The sequence below is a fragment of the Terrapene carolina genome, unplaced genomic scaffold (genome assembly GCF_002925995.2).
Source record: "Terrapene carolina triunguis isolate 2854851 unplaced genomic scaffold, T_m_triunguis-2.0 Scaffold66, whole genome shotgun sequence".
Classification (NCBI taxonomy): Eukaryota; Metazoa; Chordata; order Testudines; family Emydidae; genus Terrapene; species Terrapene triunguis.
The window spans coordinates 26,087,663-26,111,963 of record NW_020664417.1 but is presented as its reverse complement, the minus strand read 5'-3'; the positions used below and the strand labels follow the sequence as shown (position 1 = coordinate 26,111,963).

The 24,301-nt window shown below is 40.7% G+C and overlaps 1 protein-coding gene across 2 annotated transcripts in view; it reads right to left on the bottom strand.

Moving 5' to 3' along the window:
* Window positions 1–24,301, bottom strand: part of GLRB (glycine receptor beta) — a 71,678-nt gene that overhangs the window by 42,962 nt on the left and 4,415 nt on the right. For both annotated transcript variants that reach the window (XM_024211548.2, XM_024211547.2), the window contains exons 3-4: window positions 3,383–3,489; window positions 870–937 (exon numbers count right to left, since the gene is read on the bottom strand). In XM_024211548.2, coding sequence (XP_024067316.1) covers window positions 870–937; window positions 3,383–3,489 — 175 coding nt within the window. The remainder of the gene's footprint in view (window positions 1–869; window positions 938–3,382; window positions 3,490–24,301) is intronic.

The following is a 24,301-nucleotide window of genomic DNA, read 5'->3' as shown; positions in this document are numbered from 1 at the left end:
GGGGTGTGATGAATGTAGGTTATTTGTATTTGACCTGATACCAAATAGTTGGCCTGGGCATTTACTGACTACTGAATATGAATCCAAACAGTGGGATGGGGCCAGGGAGGGGAGGGAGCAGAAGACTGGAACAGACTGTGACAAATGGAAAAGCTTTAAATTTAGACTCCCCCTTCCTAAACCAAATTCCAAATTTAAATGCAAGTCTTTCACACTACTTCTGCTAATGTCACTTGGTCCAACAAGGACTAAGCTATTGAATATTCCTCAACTTTTATGACCATAAGAGAATGCTTCTCACCCTGGCACTCAGAAAAAATACCAAAATGACTTACTGTAGTAGGGAGTTCCCAATCATTACCATCTGTCTTTTATCAATAATCAATTTACCTTCACTCATCCTGGGTAACAAACATGGGTATAAAGTGTGATCAACTGTGCATTGATATTGCATTTTTTTACATTCCTCCACTGTGCTTACTCATATCTTCAGGTGCCTGGAAAATTAAGAATTTGTACACTACACATCCTTCTGCTCTTGGCATGGTCACCTTTCTATGCGTTTCATTTATGGACTAAACATTTACCTTAAGACTGCATAAGTGACAAAACTGGCTCTCAGGGAGGTCATTGACCTCACACTAATACAAACTAACACATTGCTGAATTGAATATCTTAAGCAAGGAAGAACCACATTTCACACTTCTCAGAAGCCACTTTTAATTTTTAATTTTTTAGGCCTTGAATCCATCAGATAATAAAACCTCTCACAATTTATGAACAAGATACAATCCTCTTTGTGGATGAGAAGATTTAATTTAGTTTAACTTAGAAATTTTGTATGCAAATATTCAAATTTCACACTTACCATCGTTGTCTCTTGGATTGATCCAAAGCTGTTAATGAAAATGTTGACTGTTACATCGACTGGAATTCCTAAAGAAAAAAAAAATAGAAAATGCACACTCTAAGGTTTAGGGCCTGATTCTCTTGTGAACTAGTGACTATTTATACCATTCTGGCAATGTAAAGGGTCCTTACATTGAATTACACCCACTTTAGGCCCCTTTTAAATGCGCTTAACACTGCTCTGGCACTGAAATATAGATAAGAATCAGGCCATTAGTATCTTTTTATCTTCCAATATACATTTGCTGGGTTAAAGATATGGTGTCCAATCCTGCTCCCATTAAAATGAAAATTATGAAAATTATTTTCATTCTGGTGATAAGAAACTAGAAAAATTCCTCAGCCCACGTATCTAAGCTTAAAATGCTACATGAACAGTAAATTGGAATCTTTTGCAAATGTAATGCTTGTGTGTTATCACAAAGCTCACAATCTAGTACCAGCCCCTGTATATAGTGTAATGGATACAGATAACATACGTACAGAGGAAAGACATATACTTTCGGCTCTCTTCACTGATTTGTGACTTATACTGTCATATTTGCTTAGATTCTCCAGACCAACTGTTCTTTGTGCAAGTCTGGTGTGAGCATGTAAAGGGGTTGGTGGTTGTGGTGGGGTATAAAAATGGCCCGTTGCAGCTTCTTTGTCTGCAGCACAACATAGTTTAACTGAACCTGAAGGTTGCTCTTATATACTCTTCCCTGGAGACTACAACTTGACATGAGGGGGCAGCTTGTGTGTTCCAATGACCCTGAGAGCTATGCTGGCGGGAGTTTTAATTCCTGGTGAGGTCACCCATGATGGATGGTCAAAGGATAGAGAGGGACCAGATGAAAAGCAGTCCTTTGGTCCTCCAGGTTGGGTTGAGAGAGAGGCCGACACAACAAGGTAGCCTTTCCAGCAACCAGCATGATGGACAGGGATGGTAGAATCTTGTTTGTGTCCTAAATAAGGTCTGACAGCATGGGAAACATTCAGATTCAGAATCTAATATAAATTTTATTTAATTAATATTGTTCCAATTCATGCTGCTAAGACTGACTGGTGAAAGTGTAGATTCTGCCTTATGTGCAGGCTTGAGACTATGTCGTGCTGAGCCCCTCCTGCAAGTGGCTGAGTGCCCTCAACTCCAAATGCCTTCAGTGCCATTGAGGGTGCTCAGTATCTTGCAGATTTAGGCCAGGTCTATGTGCAAGCCAAGTAAATCAGTCATGCTTGAGAAATATTTTAATGTGGGCAAATCACTTGTCAGAAGATATTCTTCTTCCCCCATCGCCTCCCTCTGAAATGATGTAACATTTCTCCTCTTTCTTCTTCAGTCCTGATTCATTCTGGACTGCCAGCGATGGGAGTGGGTGGGAGAGAAGGAATCAAATATTGACAATAAGATTTTGGGCTATATGTCTACCTATTGCTGAATATCAAGTAGCCTATTAGGTGGACATGCAACCCCTGTGACAATGCCTAGTGTTGAAAATAATTGAGTAAGCTTCCATAGTGAACAAAAAAGGGGTGAAGTTTCTTCTGAGGTAAGATATAGTATTTGAGATTGGGGGGCGGGGTTAATAGTTTTATAAAGTGAGTTGAGTAGATCTATCTGAAGAACTGTTTCTCATTGGGAAGAGGAAAAGTCTTTATCTGGAGGACAAGGTGGTAATGGCATATCTGTAGCACTCTCCTCAGAAGCACAATCAAGATTATAGCTTTCCAGACTTGTTTTCTTCATACTATATATGTAGTTGTGTTACAATTATATACCTATACACGCATAGTTATATGTGATTTTTACTGTGGCAAAAGCCACACTCACAAGCTGCAGTTTAAGTAGTGTAATAAAAATTGTTTTTTTTTAGAAAGAATCTCATTCCTGGAAAACTTAAGATGCAGCTGTGAGAATTATCACATATTATATTATTATATACTCCTGTCATTATTATAACAGTACAGAAGTGATAGCTGCTAAGGGCATGTACTTAAGCATATGAACCACATTAATTTCCAAAATGCAGCAATAGGACTTAGCACAGATTTAAGGGAATTATAACTTCTGTGTGCTTTAGAAATACTAACATGGTAGGGCCTAAATTCTGTAGTATTTTCATGATCATCGACAAGAACCGGTTTAAAAAAATTAAGTAAAACTGTTTAATGTTTTAAAAATACATTGCCTTGAAAACAGTATTCAAATACTAAATAAAACCATATCATTTAATTTTAAAAAGGTATTAATTAAAAAAATCCCTAAAAACACTCCATGTGTTAGCAGCATGAAATATGCATATGCTATCTATCCATCGGCTAAAAGGGTAAATATCTTTTAGCAGTTTCACCCCCTTTTCAGAAATTTTATCCTGAATCTTTCCAGAAATCTAGTTTCCAGAGATTCTGTGCATGTGAATAAAAAAATAAAAAATAGAAGAAGAAATGTTAACTTGAAAAGGTAGAAAATGTCTTTTATATGTGACAAACCTTTGAAATTTGGTCTTATCCTGGGATCATAAGTGAGCAACAGCCTATTCAAGATATTGCTGGTAGAATTAACAGGTACTCTTGCAAGATCTTCAGCTGATTGCTGGCTGTGAAAAAGTGCATTGGTTATTGTTAAGATAGCAGGTACTGTAACTTTGAACTTCCTGAGTCATTTTAAAATGCCACTCAAACTATCCAAAAGGCATCATACATATAAACCTCCCCCAAGTTTACCCCTTTCAAGTAACTTCTATAGTATTTAATTTTCCTTTACCTATCTTACTCTAATACACTGTAGTACTGACATTTCAATATTTTCTTCATAATGTTATAAAAACAATGAAAACTCTCAGTTTCTGATTGTAAACTAAATAAAAAACTAAAAACATCAAATAAGCAAAAATGTACTAATGACTTTTATATCAGAGATGCTTTAATTTCTTCATTAGTAGCAGCAGCCTACAGGACTATTTTTAGTGACTGTCAAATTAGGAACAAACAAATTGACAAGCAATTTTAGGTGCCAAAATTCAGAGGTTTTTGGCAGTCTATTGCTTTCATGTGACAGACCCAGCTATCCCACAGAGAGTTAAAGGCTTTTCGTAATTTAATTGGTAAATCCTGATAACCCTTTTCAATTGCAAAAGAGGTTGCAGATTCTCATTTTACTTTTGCAGGGAGAATTGCAATCCTCATTAACCTTCCCATTACAGTTCATGTTTCAGGTGATCAGTAAAATTAGTTAGCTTGGGATAGGTAAGTGTAGCTTAGCTACTGAATTTTGATATTAAGATCAGCAGGCACATACATGCACACAACGCCACACACACACACCTCCTTGCAACTCACCCATGCAATTCAGTGGACCATCCACACACACAGTCTGGTAATGTTATGTACGTGTGGTTGTGAAATTCCAAGACTCCAGAGTAACCTCACACAAAACTCACGAGAACAAATGAAACATCAAACCTAAGCCTGTTTGTGATTTATCATATGACTAAACAAATCTATCATTTTGTACTACTTACATTTTGTACTACTTACACCCTGACTCAGACTCCATAGGAGATAAGACAGTAAGTTTATACATAAGTGTGTTGCATCACATAACCCAGATGGTGAGGTTATTTCATACCTCACTCTAAACTGAATAGTAGGTCACTGGACCTAATTTGCTCAGCTTGTTATGATGTTTCAGTTTGCTTGTACATATTTTATGTGAGGATTCAGTGAATGTGTTGAGAGCTTTTGAGGTTACCCTTGTTTCATGAAATTTACAACTAAATGCTGTGCATGTGGAAGACAGAATAGATTTTATTTTTAGAATCCAAGATTACTTCCTTGGACGCGAAGTATGGTTTCACTTATTAGACTACTACCCTCAACTTGGTTATATTAGTGTAGAGGCTGTGATTATAGGAGCAGCAGCATCTCTGCATGCTGAGAAGCACTTCTAAATGAAATAATCAAGTTTCTAATATCTCAGACAATGGAACAACATACCAACAGGATCAATCTTCCACTCATCCACATATTACCACAATGTATTATTGGTTATTTCCCCAAAATATAATACGTGCTATGATAAAAAGGATACTTTCAAGAACCAAACTCAAATTGATGGAATCCCTGAAGATTTATACAACAGAGAAAGATCAGGAGTGCACAATGCATCACAACTGGTTTTACAATTACGACTTTCAAGATGTTCCAAAAGAAGGAGGGAGGGGAACCCGTATAATCTATATGAGAACTTTCCTTGCCGATTCCTCAAAGCTGAATAAACCATATATCCTCTATCAGCAGCTGCTAAGCTACCATGAAAAACCTGATATTTAAACTACCTGTAAACCTGGCTTGATTAGGGTTGCCAATTTTGGAGGTTTCATCACATGACATAAACTTGAAGATTATGTCATGTGACTCCTGGAGACTCCAGGACAATCCTGGAGGGCTGTCAACCCTTGGCTTGATATTCATTTCAAATCACATCCATATAAAACAAGAGTAAAACCACTGAAAACAACAGAGATCATAGTCAGGCAGGGCCAGACCCTGGGCCCTGGCTAAGGCTTATTTTTGCTACCCCAGTTTTGAAAAGCAGCTTTAAAGCTTGTATAGCTGGCTACCCACTGTAGAAAACTCACTAGAACCAGCTATTTTGGCTTTACAGCAGGGGTGGGCAAACTTTTTGGCATGAGGGACACATCTGGATATGGAAATTGTATGGCGGGCTATGATGCTTACGAAATTGGGGATTTGGGTGTGGGAGGAGGTGAGGTCTCCAGCAGGGGGTGCGGGCTCTCTTGTGGGGCCAGAAATGAGGAGTCCAGGGTGCAGAAGGGGGCTCTGGGCTGGGATCGATGAGTTTGGAGGGCGGGACGGGGATCAGGCCTGGGATAGGGGGTCGGGTCACAGGAGAGGATCAGGGGTGCAGGTTCTGGGCAACACTTACCTCAAGCAGCTCCCGGAAGCAGTGGCATGTCCTCCCTCTGGCTCCTATGTGGAGGCACTGCCAGGCAGTTCTGTGCGTTGTCCCATCCACAGGCGCCGCCTCTGCAGCTCCCATTGGCCACAGTTCCCAACCAATAGTTCCCGGCCAATGGGAGCTGCAGAGGCAGCGCTTGGGGCGGGGACAGCATGCGGAACCCCTTGGCTGCCCCTACATGTAGGAGCCAGAGGGGGGACATGCTGCTGCTTCCGGGAGCTGTGCAGAGTCATGGAATGCACCGAGCAGGGCAAGCGCCAGAGCGGGGCAAGCCCCAGACCCCACTCCCTGGTGGGAGCTCAAGGGCCAGGCCATCTGAAGGGCCGGATGCATCCGCCAGGCCATAATTTGCCCACCCCTGCTCTATAGCATCTGTTACTGAGCACTTTACTCCAGCAAAACAGGGAATGACTGATGGGAGGGAAGGAGAGTCAGAGAACTGCTGAGCTGTGGGTCCAGGTGCCAGAATGGCCCTTTCGAGGCTAAGTTGCTCCTTGGCCCACCAGTTGTGTCCCCCAACACTGCTCTGATTTGTGCCAGGCAACAAACAGCCAATCCCAAGGATGTGACCCACAGTATTATGATCCAAAACCAAGACTTTATAACACAAGTTGTGTAATTGAAAAAACTTTGTTAAATGGGCTTCAACTACAACATTTGTACTGCAGGGTAATTCTTTGACAATTAAATTCTTATAAAGAAAGTGAGACTAAAACATCAAGAGTCCATAGTATTAATAAAAATATGTAATCTGTGGGGAAAATGCATAGTTTAAACCAAGTGTGTTTAAAAAAAAATCACATCCTCTTCACAATCCACCAAGGTCTCAGATTTCTTTTCCTATATTGCAGCTGAAAAACATTTCTAAAACCTAAAACAGCGCAAGCAATGCAGTTACCGAGCAGCTTTAGGTTTTTATTTGTGTGCTCTTTTATGCTGTTGCGGGTGGAGGTGGGGGAGAGGAGAGTGCCTAAACTTAGGTCTTAAATTGTAAATATTCATTCACTTCACCTTGAAATTGCAAACTGGGCATTAGATATTCTTTAGACAAGTTTCAGGTCAAATCAGAATTCTGAATCCTATTAAAAGACGATGCAAAGTATTACATACGTTATTGTGCCACCCCAAACTCCAGAAATAGAACATGCAAATATGAGGTAGAATTTAGGAGTAATATTAAGTGACTGCATTATACAGCTCCCTGATCACATCTGGGTGAGTCACATGAACTTCTACCCCATTTAGAGGATCTGAGTAACATCATTATTAGATAGAAAATAAAATTAAGATTTTTTTTTAAATATTAATAGAGTAGGGTTACCATCCGTCCGTATTTCCCCGGACATGTCCGGCTTTTGCGTCTCTAAATAGCCGTCCGGGAGGAATTGGTAACAAGGTTAAAATGTCCGGGGTTTTTTTCTCCCTCGCCTCCCTTCCATGCAGAGTGCTGCTGATTGGGCGGCTGCGCCGATTGAGCCGCTCCCATTGGCCTCCAGCAGCCAGAGCTCTCCCCTGCTCCCCCCTCCCTCTGTCTGCAGCCCTGTGTAACACACAAACCGACCCACCGGGCAGCATGTTTTGCCTACACGTGGAGCCAGAATGGTAAGGGGAGTCCGGGGGGGGGCAGTCAGGGAGCGGGGGAGTGTTGGATGGGTCCCCGGCCTCCACCTGCCAACCCCCTCCGCGCGTCCGTCCCCCTCCGTGAAACCCCCCCGCTCTGCCTGCCTCTCCTTGCCTGCTTGTACTGCCAGAGCCAGCAGCAACTGCTGTCTGCTGCCCTCGGGTCCTAGCGTCCCCCATTCACTAATGGGAAGACAGGCTGCCCTTACCCTGCCCTTCCACCCTAGCCCCGAGCCTCTCCAACGCCCCAAACCCCTCATCCCCAGCCCCAACACTCATCCCCCCGCACCCTAATCCTCTGCCCCAGCCCTGAGCCCCCTCCTGCATCATGAACCCCTCATCCCCAGCCCTCATCCCCCTGCACCCTAATCCTCTGCCCCAGCCCTGAGCCCCCTCCTGCATCATGAACCCCTCATCCTCAGCCCCAACCCTCATCCCCCCGCACCCTAATCCTCTGCTCCATCCCTGAGCCCCCTCCTGCATCATGAACCCCTCATCCTCAGACCCACAGCCCTCACCCCTGCATCCCCTCCTATCCCCAAACTCCCTCCCAAACCCCCTCCCCACACACCCCCTCCTGCCCTCAAACTCCCTCCCAAAGCCTGCACCCCCTCCCTTTGCACTGCCTCCCACCCCCAAACTCCATCCCAGAGCCTGCACCCTTCACGCCCTCCTGCACACCCCGCCCCCTGCCCCAGCCCAGAGCCTGCACCCAGCACCCAAACTCTATCCCAGAGCCTGCACCCTGTACCCCTCCTGCACCCTAATCCCCAGCCCAGGACCTGCACCCCAGACCTCCTCCCCCCACCCAACCCCCCTCTCAGAGCCTTAGGCAGGTGCGGGGGGTGGGTCCTGGGCACCACCAAAATTTCTACAATCCTGCCACCCATGCAAGTGGATAAGAGTCGGGGCAGTCAGGGGACAAGAACCAGGGGGGTTGGGGTTCTGAGGGGGGCAGTCAGGGGGTGGGAAGTGGGAGGGAGTGGATGGGGGCAGGGCGGGGGCAGGGCTAGGGCAGGGCTTCCCCCCCCAGTATCCTCTTTTTTGATTGTGGAAATATGGTAACACTATAATAGAGTCAGTGTAACAATGTGAAAGAGTACAAAATGTATTTATCAAGAGATAAACTGATTATATATATGGAACGAGCAGTGGTAACCAGAGTACTGTGAAACTCTCTTAATCTAACATTACTGCTATTAATTAGTAGTTGTTATTAAGATCTGATATCCAGTTTTATATCCAGAAGGAGGAAGGTTATTTCTTTTCCTTTACTTATGTTTATTGATTAGCTAACAGAGTGCAACATGTACACTCAAATGGTTACTCCTGGTGTGGATTTTCTCCTCCATTATGTAAGTGTGTGAAATTTCTCTTACCCATCCATTTCGAGATGTGGGTTTCAATACATTCATTTTCAAATAATTTTCCAAATGTCATGTCTGTGAATTCCCACATTTGACCTGGGTCAAAATTCTGAAGTAGAAATGCAAAACCTGTCTCTTACACATCTTTAAATTATTTTGTGTTTAACTTTTAGCATTGACTATTGGCCACTACCAATGAAAATATCAGCAATAGAGGTATAGCAAACAGCTTTGGATGACTTTTTTGCAGATATCACTGACTAGTTAACAAAAAACATCTAAACTTAAAGTGAAAAAGAAAATATTTTTTCCCTTTTAAATTACCAAGATCATTCTCCATTTTAAAGAGGGAGCAAGTAAGGAAAGATGAGTGTCCATACATCACATTCACAAGTAGAATTAATATAATACCATACTGGCCTGATCCTAAGATGCACTGAGTCTTCAGAAGTCTTGAGCACCTATAAACCCCACAGACTTCAGTGTAAATTTCACTGTTCAATACTTAACATGATCAGGTCCTAAATGTCCAGGGTAATTGTTATATATTTAGTGGGGTCTTCCTTTCACAGGCAATAGCATTTCTTTCCAAATTATATATGTCCAGCATTTAAAATATGAAACATTTTTGAAACCCTTGTTAGAAGCATAAATTACCAGTTTCTGGTGCAAATTTCTAAACTGTCCTGGTTGCTATAGTATATGAATATTATAGTACTAGCCCAAAGTGGTTAAACAGTGATATTTGTCTGACACATGTAGCATGTTATCTGTGTATAAATTAAATTAATAGATTCTACAAAATTGGGAGATGGCAGACATAAGTAAGAAGAAAGAAATAATACTAAGAGAGCTAGAGAGACTAGGAAATGAGCAGGAAAAACAAAAACAAAAGGAAGCCAAATGTAGATGACATTCAGACAGGTTTACTTATCTCTTCATGTTCCAGGAATAAATTACTGTGGCTCTGTGCAATCTTAGTTGACCTGGAGATCCATTTCTTGACTTAGGAAATGAGACACAGACTATTATTGTGAAGCCTTCACATCCATCATCAATTACCAGGATAGCCAGTTATCTATGGCTTCCAGTGGGATTAGCTGACGTGTATAGTCTAGGACAGGGGTGGCCAACCTGTCGCTCTGGATGCGACTCTTCAGAAGATAATATGCGGCTCCTGCTAGGAACCGACTCTGGGGGAAAAATGGTGGATGCTCAGCACCCACCGGCAGCCCTATCAGCCCCTCCCCCCATCCCCCAGCGTCTCCCGCCTGCTGAAGGCCACCCTAATCAGCGCCTCCTCCTCCCTCCCCCTTGCCTCCTGCCCACTGCGATCAGCTGTTTCGCAGCGTTCAGGAGGCTCTGTGGGGGAAGGGCAGAGGAGTGAGGATGCGGTATGCAGCCTCACCCCTCGCTCCCTCCCCCAGTGCCTCCTCCTCACTCCCTGTGCCTCCCGCCCACCGCGATTAGCTGTTTTGCAATGCGCAGAAGGCTTGGGGGCGGGGGGGACGACAGTGTTTTCCCCAGGAATTGAAATTAAGGGGGGGGGGTGTTTGAATTTATGGGGGGAGTATCAAGGCCAATGAGGGGTGAGTCTGTGAGGGTGAAGGTGGGCTGTATGGCACCATAGTAAAAACTGAAAAATGTTTGATGATCATTTTATTAGATTTAACTCATGTTTTAAAATCATCACACAAATTAAAGTTGGCTACTCAAGCCTTCTATGAAGCACTATATCTACATCCTTCTTGCTTTGTTATAATTTTGCACAACTCTTAATTAACTTCTCGAATGCAATGCGTTCATCTTTGGTGGTTTCTCGTGTGTCCGGTACTTCCATTCCTTCAATTGATATGCTCATTAGTTCATTCACATGATCAGGCAGAAGGTGACTTCTTTCAGAACACAAAATTCTACTCAATGATGAAAAAGAATGCTCAACTGTAGCTATTGTGACTGGGAGTAGCAAGAGATGAATTCCTACTTCTTTCATCCCAGGAAACATAGAACAAAGATCAGGTCGAGCCACTAGTGATGATAAAAAAGAAGTTGAAGTCAAATCTTCATTCATTTGTCGTATGATATTCCACTCTGTGTTCAAATTCTCTATTCTGTCCTGAGCACATGGCAGCCCCATTGCTGGTAGTGCCTCACTCCACTCAACTATCGGTGTTTTATAGGACAGGCATCTGTAAAAAGCTACATAGAGGTTGAGTAGAATCTAGAATCTCTGTTGTAGATTTTTAAGAATCGAGTCTGTGTACTTTTTCAGTTGTCTTAACAAACACTTCTTGTCCTCTTCACTTAAGGATTCAATATAAATGCTTTCATTAGTCAACTTCTGGACTGAAGTCTTTGCTTCTTCCAGTATTTTTTCAATGGATAGCTCTCTGATTGATCCAAATGTAGCTTCTATTGCCGGACAAAGATCTACTACTGTTGTAGCAGATGGGTTGATGGCATTTTTTAATGACCTAAGTGACTTACAAGAGAGAGAATGGCAATAGTCTTCTCTGAACGTAGTAGCAAAAGTAGTCCACCAGTTTCACTACTTAGATCCATCCCATCTTGGTAGATACTTTCCAAAGTCAGTAATAACGGAAATTTTAAGACAACAGCCAAGGATTGCTCATGAGAAAGCCAGCGGGCTTTCCCAGGTTGAACTAATTTGAACTTCAGTCCCAGTGTATCTTCTATATTTTCCAAGCTATTCAGTCTTTTTGGACTCTTGCTGAAAAAAAAATATAATGAAAACATTAAATTTATAGCTTTTTAAATGTCTTTTGAAGAGTCTACAGCTCGTACTAGCGCTAGTTGGAGTAGATGGCCTCTGCAGTGTGTATAGGAAAGATTAGGGTTACACTTTTCTCTGAGCAAAGCTTGTGCTCCACCATGTCTTCCAGAGAAGTTTGCAGCTCCATGAAATGCACAAGCAGCCATCTGTTTGGGGTCCAGTTGACAAGCATTTAACTCTCCTAAGATGTGGGTTGTCACAGATGCAGCCGATGTGTCATCTATAACTTGAACATCTAGAAATGCATCTACTGGCCTACCACTGACATCAAGGTAACGTACACAATGACTTAATACTTGATGCCCATTTGCATCAGTGCATTCATCAGCCATGTATGCAAATTTTTTGAATGTGGTGAGAGAGTTCTTCACTTTTTCAATTGTTGAGTCTTTCACTGTTGCACCGCATGCTTCTAGCCAGTCAGCTGAGTTTCTTGCAGAAAGATAGTGAGCATTTGCTGGTCTTGTTCGGAACCAGTGTTCAACTTCAGGATGAACAAGTGACAATGAACTTAACATTGGTCTCCAGTTTGTAGTGTGTGGTATCTCTAGCTTAAATAGAAAGTATGATGCCACAGCCATGTTTGTTCGCATGAACTGTGTTGTGTCTCCAGCATTCTTAACAGGCTCATTAAGTACTTCTAAAATTGGCATTGCAAGTGGTCTTATAAGGCTTTCTGCATGTTGATGCACTCCAGAGGCGTGGTGTTTTGCAGCCTTTTCACGTAGTTTGTCAGCATTGGCTTTGCTGATCGGTCTGACAAACCAAGCTACTCCACTTTTACCAGTTATACCATTGGAAAGCTTTCCTTCTTCATAAGCTTTTTTTTACAAGAGGTGCACCAGAAGCCATCTTTTGTAACATCGATAAATGGGAACACTTTGACCGACAAACATCGGGAACTGCCTTTAGGTTTTGGAGACACGGTTTCTTCAGTAGGTAGCTGTATTTGTGCTTCAGGCTGGTCGGATGTAGATACACCACTTGAACCTTCAGATGAAATGTTGATATATTCTTGGTTCTTGATGTGTTCTTCACCTTGGTTGGTTTTTGAGGCCTTTGAGTGGAAAAATTGTTGCATTGTTTTTTGTCTTTTCATTTTCACTTTGACCTTCAACATATAAAAGAGATATGAATAAATTAAATGTTTTGTTAGGATAATGCAAATTACACCAAAACACAGAACAGTTCTAGATTTCTAAAACAAATATAATTAAAAAAAAGTATTTAACTGAAATTGACTTTTGGAAAGTAAATCATCATGGTATAAGAGGGAAGTCCTCTCACGGATCAGTAACTGGTTAAAAGATGGGAAACAAAGGGTAGGAATAAATAGTCAGTTTTCAGAACGGAGAGAGATAAATAGTGGTATCCCTGAGGGGTCGGTACTGGGACCATTACTGTTCAACATATTCATAAATGATCTGGAAAAATGGGTAAACAGTGAGGTGGCAAAATTTGCAGATTATACAAAACTATTCAAGATAGTTAAGTCCAAAGCAGACTGCGAAGAGTTACAAAGGGAATCTCACAAAACTGGGTGACTGGGCAACAAAATGGCAGATGAAATTCAATGTTGATAAATGCAAAGTAATGCACATTGGGAAACAATCTCAACTATACATACAAAATGATGGGGTCTAAATTAGCCACTCAAGAAAGAGATGTTGGAGTCAATGTGGACGGTTCTCTGAAAATATCCATTCAAAGGGCAGCAGCAGTCAAAAACGCAAACAGAATGTTGGGAATCATTAAGAAAGGGATAGATAATAAGACAGAAAATATCATATTGCCTCTATATAAATCTATGGTATATGCGCACCTTGAATACTGTGTGCAGATCTGGTCACCCCATCCAAAAAAAGATATATTGGAATTGGAAAAGATACAAAGATGGGCAACTAAAATGATTAGGGGTATGAAATAGGTGGAGAGATTAAAATGACTGGGAATTTTCATTTTAGAAAAGAGATGATTAAGGGGGGATATGATAGAGGTCTATAAAATCTTGACTGGTGTGAAGAAAGTAAATAAGGAAATGTTATTTAATCCTTCACATAACACAAGAACTAGCAGTCACCCAATGAAATTAACAGGCATCAGGTTTAAAAAAAAACAGAAGGAAGTACTTCTTCACACAACACACAGTCAACCTGTGGAACTCTTTGCCAGGGGATGCTGTGAAGATCAAAACTATAACAGTATTAAAAAAAGAACTAGATAAATTCCTGGAGAATAGGTCCATCAGTAGCTATTAGCTAGGATGGGGAGGGATGCAACACCATGCTCTGAGTGTCCCTAGCCTGTTTGCCAGAAGCTGGGAATGGGCAACAGGGGATGGATCACTTGATGATTACCTGTTCTGTTAATTCCCTGTGAAGCACCTGGCCTTGACCCCTGTCGGAAGACAGGATACTGGGCTATATGGACCATTGGTCTGACCCAGTATGGCCATTCTTATGTAAAAATTAATTATAATAAAAATGTTTAGTACAGAAACTCCCCAACAAAATGACCTCTCAAGATAGCAACGATGTGAGATAACAACCTGGGCAAATAATGCATTTTAAAAATCTTGGCCTACTAGGAAACATATTTATATAAGTTTCCATTCCCAGTCACAAATCTAGCATTCTGGAGCAAAGTCACTAAAATATCGTCTAACAAACAAATGTTTATTTAACGTGCCCCTCACTTTTCCCTCCACCGCACCCCACTCACCGGTGTTGTCCTTGGTCAGTGGAGACTCAGAGTTCAGAGGTGCTTTCACGTGAGTTCACCTCCCAGTGGGGGGCAAGAAGGCACCTTGCTCGTTCCTCCAGCTGCTCACTGTTCGCTCTGGCCACTGTTGTTCGTTGTGTCACCTTTCACTCCATCGCTCTGTTGCCAATGGCCCTGCGCAGTCACCTGCTGCTGCCACCTGGCACTGTGACCTCTGTGAGTTGGTCTCTTGAGATTCCACCCAGCTCTCAGTGATTTCTGCTGAGCTCTCAGTGGGGGAACCTCACTGCTACTGCAGTCTGGGCCGTCTCTTCCACAGAAACCCTGTCCCCACAGCAGGACTAAGCACTTAGACCTGATTATCAGTGATTTCAGCTGCAGTGGTCACTTAACAAAACAAAAGACTATGTATGGAGCCTAATCAGCTCTGTCTTTAAATGGTGGCAAGGGGCAGTTCAAATAGTACTTTGTGACTCAGGCAGACCATCAAGCAAAACATCTGTCCCCACCCTCTCTCTTGCTGCCCTCAATCAGCACAGGCTAAGTACAGGTCTAGTGCCCTTTACTCATACAATAAGAATAACAACATTTCATTACCCCCTGCATTCAAATGATTTGTAACCCAACCCCAGCAAAAATCTATCACTTGGGCAACACAGCTCTGTTTGCTGGATACCTAGGAGGATTAGGTGTGAATGTAAATACAATCTGGTCCTGAAGCCTTTCCCTCCAGCCCTCACCTCATCACTAGCTGTCAGGGAGAGCTCATTTAGACTTTGCATACAAATCATAATTTGAAATGATTAGGTTGGCCAACATCACCGAAATGAATGCACTGACACTGTCATAAAAAACAATAGCTGTATAAGGAAGCTAGTCTATGTTCATACTTTTCAAATCTATTATACTTTTTCAGATACATGTATTTCATCATACACTGTATATGCTTTTAAAGTGTGTATTAATGGTTCAATTTCAATTCAGATTTCCAAACAATCACTAAATTGGCAACACTGCATGTAACTAGTTCACAAAACTGGGGCTGAGGGGGATTGGGGAAATTCAGGGGGGTGTAGGGAAATCCCTGGGGGGGAGGAGGAGCGAGGACACGGCTCACTTGGGGGAGGGGCTGGGAAGAGGCGTGGAGGTGGGGGTGGGCTTGGGGAAAGGCGTGGAGGGCCAGGGCCTGGGACAGAGCCAAGGGTCCAGCACCCACTGGCTGGCACCAGTGTCTCCTTGAATAAAGCACACGGTGACTAGCTAGTGTGGAAATTTTTAATCAAAATTTTTCTTACACTATCTAACAATGGAAGGCAAGTGCAAACAGGAAAGAAAATGCACAGATGAAAATCGAGGGTTCCAACTGGAGTGAGAGAATAAGTACTTTTTCGTTGAACGTAATGGTAAGGCCATGTGTCTTCTTTGCCAGATGTGTATCTCTCAGTTCAAATCTTCAAACTTGCAGCGTCATTTCGCTTTGAGCCATGCATGGATCAAGAATTCCCATAAGGTTCTGAACTCCACACTTTAAAACTGAAAACTTTGAAAAAACAAACAGCTGTAGAAGCCCAGTTCTTCACCAGATTAGCCAACCGATTGGAGACTGTAACATTAGCCTTCTATTATGTGGCCTGGCACATAGCCCGTGCGAAAAAGCCCTAATCTGAAGGAGAGCTTATAAAAACGTGCCTCACTGATGTGATTTCAATCCTGTCACCAGAGAACGAGAATCTATAAAAGAAAATTTCTGGCCTGCAGCTTTCACACTACACAACAGAACGCAGAATCTCTGACCTGAACAGTGACATCGAATCGCAACTGCACTCGCAACTTCAGCAGTGTGAGTATTTGAGCATCACTTTGGATGAGTCGTGCCATGCACATGATAAACCTTATTATCGGTATTTGTCTGCACTGTGTCTGACGACTGTGTTGTAAGGAAAGAACTCATCGATATCGTGTCACTGAAGGACAGAACTCGTGGATGAGATCTAAAGAAAGAGTTGATGTTTGTAGTTGCGAAAAGCCACTTGCCTTCACAGAAGCTCGCTGCCATTGCAATGGACGGGGCTCCGTCCTGTGGGGATCTGCGAATGGATTAGTAGGGCTTTGTAAGTCTGACGTGAGCTTTCCCGATTTTGGACGTTTCACTGTATTATTCATCGGGAATCTACAAATCTCAAATTTGATCACATCGTGAAACCTGTCTTGCACACTGTGAAATTCATTCTCTCAAATGCACTCAATCACAGACAATTTCAAAATGTAGTTGAACAACTGGATGAAGAGGACTCCCTTGCCGATTTGCCATTTCACTGCGCAGTTGGATGGCTCTCAAGAGGTAAAGTTATCTCCCATTTTTTCAAGCTCCAGGAACCAGTAAAATTGTTTATGGAGAAGCACAGAATACACCCCGAGCTTACAGATCCTGGATGGGTTCTAGACTTGGCATTTCTTGCAGACATGCTGCTGCATTTGGATAAACTAAACGTGGACTTACAAGGAACATTCCGGTTGCTGTCTGATCTAGTTCAAGGCGTATTTGTGTTCATGAACAAACTGCTGTTGTTTAACAGACAAATGCTTGAGGGAGAGCTGACACACTTTCCCTTAATGTCACAACTTCAAGACAGATCAAAGGAAGATGTAGCAGAACCCCTAAAATGGAGCACAACTAGATATGCAAGCGTGATTAAAGATCGTAAGAACAGTTTTGAGGAAAGATTCCAAGATTTGCAGCAGAAAAGACCTCAAATCAGATTTGTGATTGACCCTTTTAGTGCTGAAGACAATTGTCTGAAGCCTCCTTTAGTCACTGATGAAGCAACATCCCAGATGGAAATAATAGAACTTTTGGAAGATGACAGATTGAAATCTGTTCAGAAGACAGAGGGGACCCTTCCTTTCTGGAAATCTGTACCAAAGAATAAATAAACCAACATCAGAGGTGCAGCCCTAAAATTAATCTCAATGTTTGCCTTGACCTATCTTTGTGAGTCTGTTTTCTCAACACTCAAACATGTGAAATCCAAGCACCGATCCGTTTTGACAGACAGCCACTTAAGAGAACTGCTGCATTGGAGCACAACTGAACACAAACCAAACTTCAAGAGAATTGTTGAAAGCAAAGATTGCCAGAAGTTCCACTAAGTAAAAAATTAAGTTGTTATTATCGTTAACTATACATTATAAATATACATTATCAACTTATATAAATTGTATGTGTGCATACACACACACACACTCGTATATAATCCTTACATGTTACTGTGGCTCTTTGGCAGTGTACGTTGGTAAATTCTGGCTCCTTCTCAGGCTCAGGTTGGCCACCCCTGGTCTAGGACATTAAAGCTCAATCTTGCTTGCATCTAAATCTACATTTTCTTGCCTCTGCAACCACTGATAATGCCATTTCCTCTAAAGTAATAGTTTCTCCTGAAGCATAATCCTCATGGCATGTTAATACAAATGCATTTTCAGCCTGTGTGGTCACAGGCCAGTCAAATATGATCTGCTGCCTCTGGAGGAAAACAATAGACAGGATGAAGAAAGAATGACATTAAATATTGTGAAGTGCTCATATACTATGGTGATGATGGCCATATAAGTAGCTAAGATAGATAATCAGGGTCTCTGCCACATAAGTGGCAGCCCCTGATATGAGAGACCTTTAATATTCCATGGACACTCACCTTCAGAACTTAATTACCATACCTACAAAAGTATATTGTCATTGCAATTTTGTGAAATGTGTTAGAGAGAGAAACAGACAGAGAGAGATCTGTTGCTTATTCCTAGACAAAGGGGAGATATATAACCTTTTCTTGATTATCATTTCTCATCGTCATTTTTAATGAGCCTATCACCATGGTATCTGGACACCAAATTTAAAAATTAAGACTTCATTAAGGTTTTCCATAAAAACCCTGTTCTCCACTCCTAAGTTCAGTCATTTTACTGGAGCAGTTTTTTTTTTTGGTGGGGGGGGGGGAGAGGATTTTTAAAATTCACATTAATTTTGCTATCACCTTCCCAATGTCTCTATTACCTTAATAACCTTGTGATGGATTTGGAGATGCTTTGTGACATTTCATAACTAAAGTATATTGGCTAGTTATAGGGATGGGTTTTTTGGTTTGATTACACTGGCTTCAAATCAACAGGAGGCTGTCTAGAAAAACAGGCAGGAAGGGAAAGAATGGCTCACGATGGCCACCCCTCCACAAACACTTGATGCTTGTTACGGGGAAGTGCCAAGACTATTAGCTTTGAATATTTTGCCTCTTCTCCACCCAACTTGCAAAACTGGTTCAAAGCAGGACAGGAAGAGTCCAATGAACGTTCTCATATCAGTTATCTCTTGTCCTAAGATCTCATTATGCTGTGGCATCTGTAATTTTAATGAGTGTGTGGTATACACTGTTGACATGTAGCATGACTATCAGGGAAGAAATAGACATGTCTCAGCCAAGTTAATCACATGTCATTTTATAAAACACTGTACTACTGTCCAGACTGCCATATGATATGTAAACCCAGTTGCCAGAACCTGCTTATAGCTTAGACATTAGATGATTTAGCATCATGTCCCACTATTGAAGAGTTCAAGACTACTGGTGGAGAGTGTGGTAAATATACACTGCTGTATTAACTTCAAGCATTTAACAAAAAACAATATATCATTCAAGCTGCAGACTTTGATTCTAGCTTATCTAACCACAGTGATATTAGCAGATGCCTTACACAAACAGTGATACACAAATAACAGTGATGCAGATATACGATAAAGTAAAATGTAATGCAGTGAAACATACCATAATGCAACAAGACATCTGACATATCACAGTAAACCGCAAGCACTATTACTTTTTATATGAATTATTAGTCTTTTGTGATGTGGGCATTTGATATTCTGAGTGATATGCACCATACTGTAGAAAGGGTCTAGTACTATATAATTATATAACTTCTTCCAGTATGAAGGGAATTATACAATATGTATGTGATGAATATCAGCATTTATCTAACTGCCCCATGTACAATATATCCATTTTGGGACAAACACTGAATGATATCAGGAACAATAATCTTCCAGAAATTCTAACATGTTCACATGATTTCTCATAATATTATTTTAGATCTGTGTATCTCTGAATAATTAGGTGTATATTCATGTAAACAGACAACTGCTAGTATCCAACCATACATTCCTTGCGTATCCAAAATTTCTCAATTCACTGGGAGTTTTTACATGCACAAAGGTTTCAGGATTGGGCCCCTAAGTGAAGTACATACACAAACTAGTGTTGGCATTATTATATATACACATGAAACATGGCCAGCATCTGCCTGTTTTAAAGAGCACCAGGCAAAGAAACATGTTTTAGACTAATCCACCCACATTTTCGCTTGCCATGTTCTTTTTTTCCTAAATATGTGCAGCCACACACAGATAACATATAGATCTTGGGAATAATACTATCTTGGTTAGAAAATATAACTGGAGATACCTCACACATACTTTAGTCGATTTTTAAAGATCCATTTGGCAGATCTGAGAACACAATTCAATCCTTGAAATTTTTCTTATATGGTTGTATTGTGGGACGGACTTCCAGGGGAAGTTACAAGTGTTTCTCAACCTAGTAACTATAAGATGAAATACAGGGACAGATTCTGTAACCATTACTCACAGGGAGTAGTATCTAATCACACCAGTGGTCAAAATATATGCAGTATAGCCACACACGTGAGCAAGCACTACTCAGAGTGAGGGTTGCATAAATGAGCCCAGATTATTATGTGTAATATTACAGTATAAATATTTTACAAAAACAGTATAATGCACGGTTTATACAAAATTGTTTCCCTTTACTCTCCAGAATGCCTATCCACATTGAATAGAGGGATGTCCTGATACTGAATGCCCTCCAAGGGACTGTCCCTAGCTACCTGGGAGATCATCTGTCCCTTAGTTACCATAACTTCCCATGACAGCCATGTGCCACCAGAACAGTGAAACTATTGATCAACAGGGGAGGCTTATGAGTATGTGAATAATGAAATTTCACAGGAGCCAGATCTAGATTATGGAGTTTACTTATCTTCAGAAGGGCCACAAAACCTCACAACTTTAAAAACTAAATACACAACTCATTTCTTCAATTTAGCTTTTCCTCATAATTTTACTTACACTCCCAGCCACTCACCCCCAAACCCTTGTAAACTAGCAAACTATTTCTCCTACAAGCTAGGAAAGAAGGAAAAAACAGAGAGATGATTGCTCATCCTTTTCCCTCCCTGCCACACTCCCTATATTTAAATATTTGGGAGGTGCTCAGACACTGCAGAAATGGAGCCAAGTAAGTACCCAGCTAGATACCAGGTAAGGAAAGAAGAGGTTATTTTTTCTACTGCTGTGTGGTGTGCCAGAGAGGTTCTGCAGAGCCAAGATGCATTCTCTACTTTTCTTTTAGTTATTTAAGGAATATTTTGTGGACCGGTAGTTCACCAAGAAAAATTCTAGGATAAATTTTCAAATAATTCAATTTTTTAGCAACCTAGAAAATCTTCAATTCCACTAACATTTTAAAATGTAAAATGTATTTATTTTCTTTTAAAATAAGCGATTTATTGGACCTTGTTGTCTCTGACATTTCTGAGTTTCTGCTTCTGGCCAATGGCAGAAGTTATATTCTCTGAAAGGCTTAAAGGGGCTATTTCTCAGCTTCAGAAGGGGTTGATGTGTGTTACTGAGTACAGACCAGGATTTTGGAGAATATCTTGAAAAAAGTAGGGTGACCAGATGTCCCATCTTTAAAGGGACAGTCCTGTTTTTTAAGACTCTCTCTTATATAGGCGCCTATTACCCCACACCCCATGTCCCATTTTTTCACAGTTGCTATCTGGTAACCCTAGAAAAAAGGCTACAAGATACAGCAATCATCTCAATGTATTTCAATTTGTCTTAACCAGAATACAAGGGAACTGAGAAGAATGTATTCTGGGGAAAAACAAGTTACTTGATGACTGCTTTGAACAAACCTTAGAAGCAGGCTACAGAATTCCAGTCTCAAAGATGCCCATCTACACATACTTATCCATCATCAACAGCACACAATACTTATATCTATGTCTAACAATTATTAGTTATCTTATGCTCCTTCTCTGTGACAAGGATGGATTTTTAAATTAAATAAATACTTTTAATCTGATAAACATTTCCCACCTAATTAACACTTTTATAACATAGGTCACATTAGTGCCTTAATCAACTGGACAGTGTCCCTTTAAGATTTTTACTACTTAGAAACCATTGTCAGTTCAATGTTCCTCTCTTTGAAATCTTGCTAACACCCAAGATCTTTACAAAGGTTTCAGTGGCAATCACAGATTCACTTCACAAATGCATTCATCATGTTTTCTATAACTACTGGTTAGTTGCAACAGACACACCACAAGCATGCAGTCACCTCCACTTAGTGAACAATGGAGACAATGGGATTTATGTAGTTCCTTGAGCAAGAGTTTATGTCAAATCATTTCACAAACACATTCTCCATCTGTGGAATTCTTTGCAGGTTTATACAGCAGGGCTCCCTAATAATTTTTAATTAATTCCAATATATCAATTTGTTCTTTAAATCAGAAAATATTCAAGGGTCAGACACTACAGCAGCCCTATTCTACTATAATCATTATAGGTTTATATATAAGCATTAAATCTCAAGAAGGATAACCTGTTAATTGTCAATTTAATGAAAGGAAGAGTCTGCACTGTTTCAAAACACAACTGGTAAACTGGTTCAGATCCAAACAGACTACAGAGCAGCATATCATACTACTCACCAATTGTATAATCAAATAGAACACACAGAAAAAAAAGGAATCATAAATAATCATGACAAGAGTTTTTTTGTCTTAGATAGAAACTGGAATTTTCTTGTTTGCAAAACAAGTTAGTTTCCAGTAAATATTTGTAAATAATAAAATGAACTTAATGCAACTTTTTTTCTCTGCACCCCCCATCTGTCAGTTTCATGATGACACTAGTCAATTTCACTAGGGAGAGTAGTGTTTGGCTGACAGCTAGTACACTGGGAATGGTGCAGATAAAGGGGGGAAATACTGACATATTTGCCTGTATTACAGAGAAACCTGGTGATAAAGTTTAAAGATGATCTTCATTAATAGTCCATTTTACAGTGTTAAATTACTTGTAGTAAATTACAATCTCTCCAACCAAAGTAACCAAATATTTGTCCCAGACGTAGTATAAATTTTTCCTAGGAGGAGAATAGCTGACTGACTTAGGACTGTGATTTACACAGTTCATTGTTCATAGTTCACAGTAGATCAGTGGTTCTCAAACTGTGGGTTGGAACCCCAAAGTGGGTTGCGACCCCGTTTTAATGGGGTCGCCAGGGCTGGCGTTAGATTTGCTGGGGCCCAGGACTGCAGCCCGACCCCCACTGCCCAGGGCTGAAGCCCAAGGGCTTCAGCACGGGGCGGCGGGGCTCGTGCGTTAGCCTCCTCCCGCCCAAGCTCATGTAGTAATTTTTGTTGTCAGAAGGGGGTCACGGTGCAATGAAGTTTGAGAACCCCTGCAGTAGATCATTATAATAACCTATAAATTGTTTCCTTCATTAATGGCTAGGGTTAATGGAAGACAGATGAACATTTTGACTTTATATACTTAAGCATGTTTTCACTAGTTATTTGTATTTCAAATATTAAAACATATTAGTTTAATAAAGAATGCAATAATATTCCGTATCAAAAAATTAATCTTTTATGGGATTCATAGAATATCAGGGTTGGAAGGGACCTCAGGAGGTCATCTAGTCCAACCCCCTGCTCAAAGCAGGACCAATCCCCAGACAGATTTTTGCCCAGATCCCTAAATAGCCTCCTCAAGGATTGAACTCACAACCCTGGGTTTAGCAGGCCAATACTCAAACCCCTGAGCTGCCCCTCCCTTTCACTGTTCAAATAACATTCTCATCCAGCTTTATGAAAAGACCACTCCTTTGAGGCTATTTTAGTCAGCCCTTAAGAGGATACTTATTTAAATTTATTGGCGGGAGGGAGAGAGAGTCCCTGAATTTTTCCAGGTAAAAAGTATTAAGAACAAAAAGACTTCATTATGTCATCAGCAAAAAGCAAACAAACAAAAAAGACAACAACAAAACAAAAAAAAACAAATAAATAAAACACAACTCTACAATATACAAGGTCATCAACTAAAGAAGTATCCAATCTGTATCATGCAGTTTAAGGGACATTATGGGAAATTCTCTCAGGTTTGGCAAACTCACACAGACTAGGTATGTATTTTTTAGGATTTTGGAATCAACTGGCAAAAACTGGTAGGTTCATAGCTGAGTCATCATCTTTTCTTATCAGGACAATAGCAAATAAAATATTAGAATATTTCTGCACAGATTCAGTGCAAGATATCATTCTATCAATTCTAAAAATTAATATTTTCACCACCCATTGACATTAAATGTGTTCTCGATGTCTTCTAACTACTCCAACAGGGAGTCCTCCATGTTATAACATCAGGATCCTACTGGTTGCGAGGCTCTGAATTTAAGATATGCCAAATATGGGTACTTTGTTTATTTTTAGAAAATCTGATTGGGCCTACCTTTATGTTAATGACCTGAAGCCTGAGTTTCCACCTCTATAAAATAAGAATAATGATACTGACTTCCTTTTTAAAGTTCTTTGAGATCTACTAATGAAACATGCTATATAAAAGCTAGGTATTATTATCAGCCTCAGCTTTTCCTTAAACAACCTCTCTCCAATGACCTAAAAACATTTTATCAAAGGATTCTAAATACTCTAAATAAATTCTTAAACCAAATCAATAAGGCAATTGTTCCAAAAAAAAAAAAAAAAAAAAAAAAAAAAAAAAA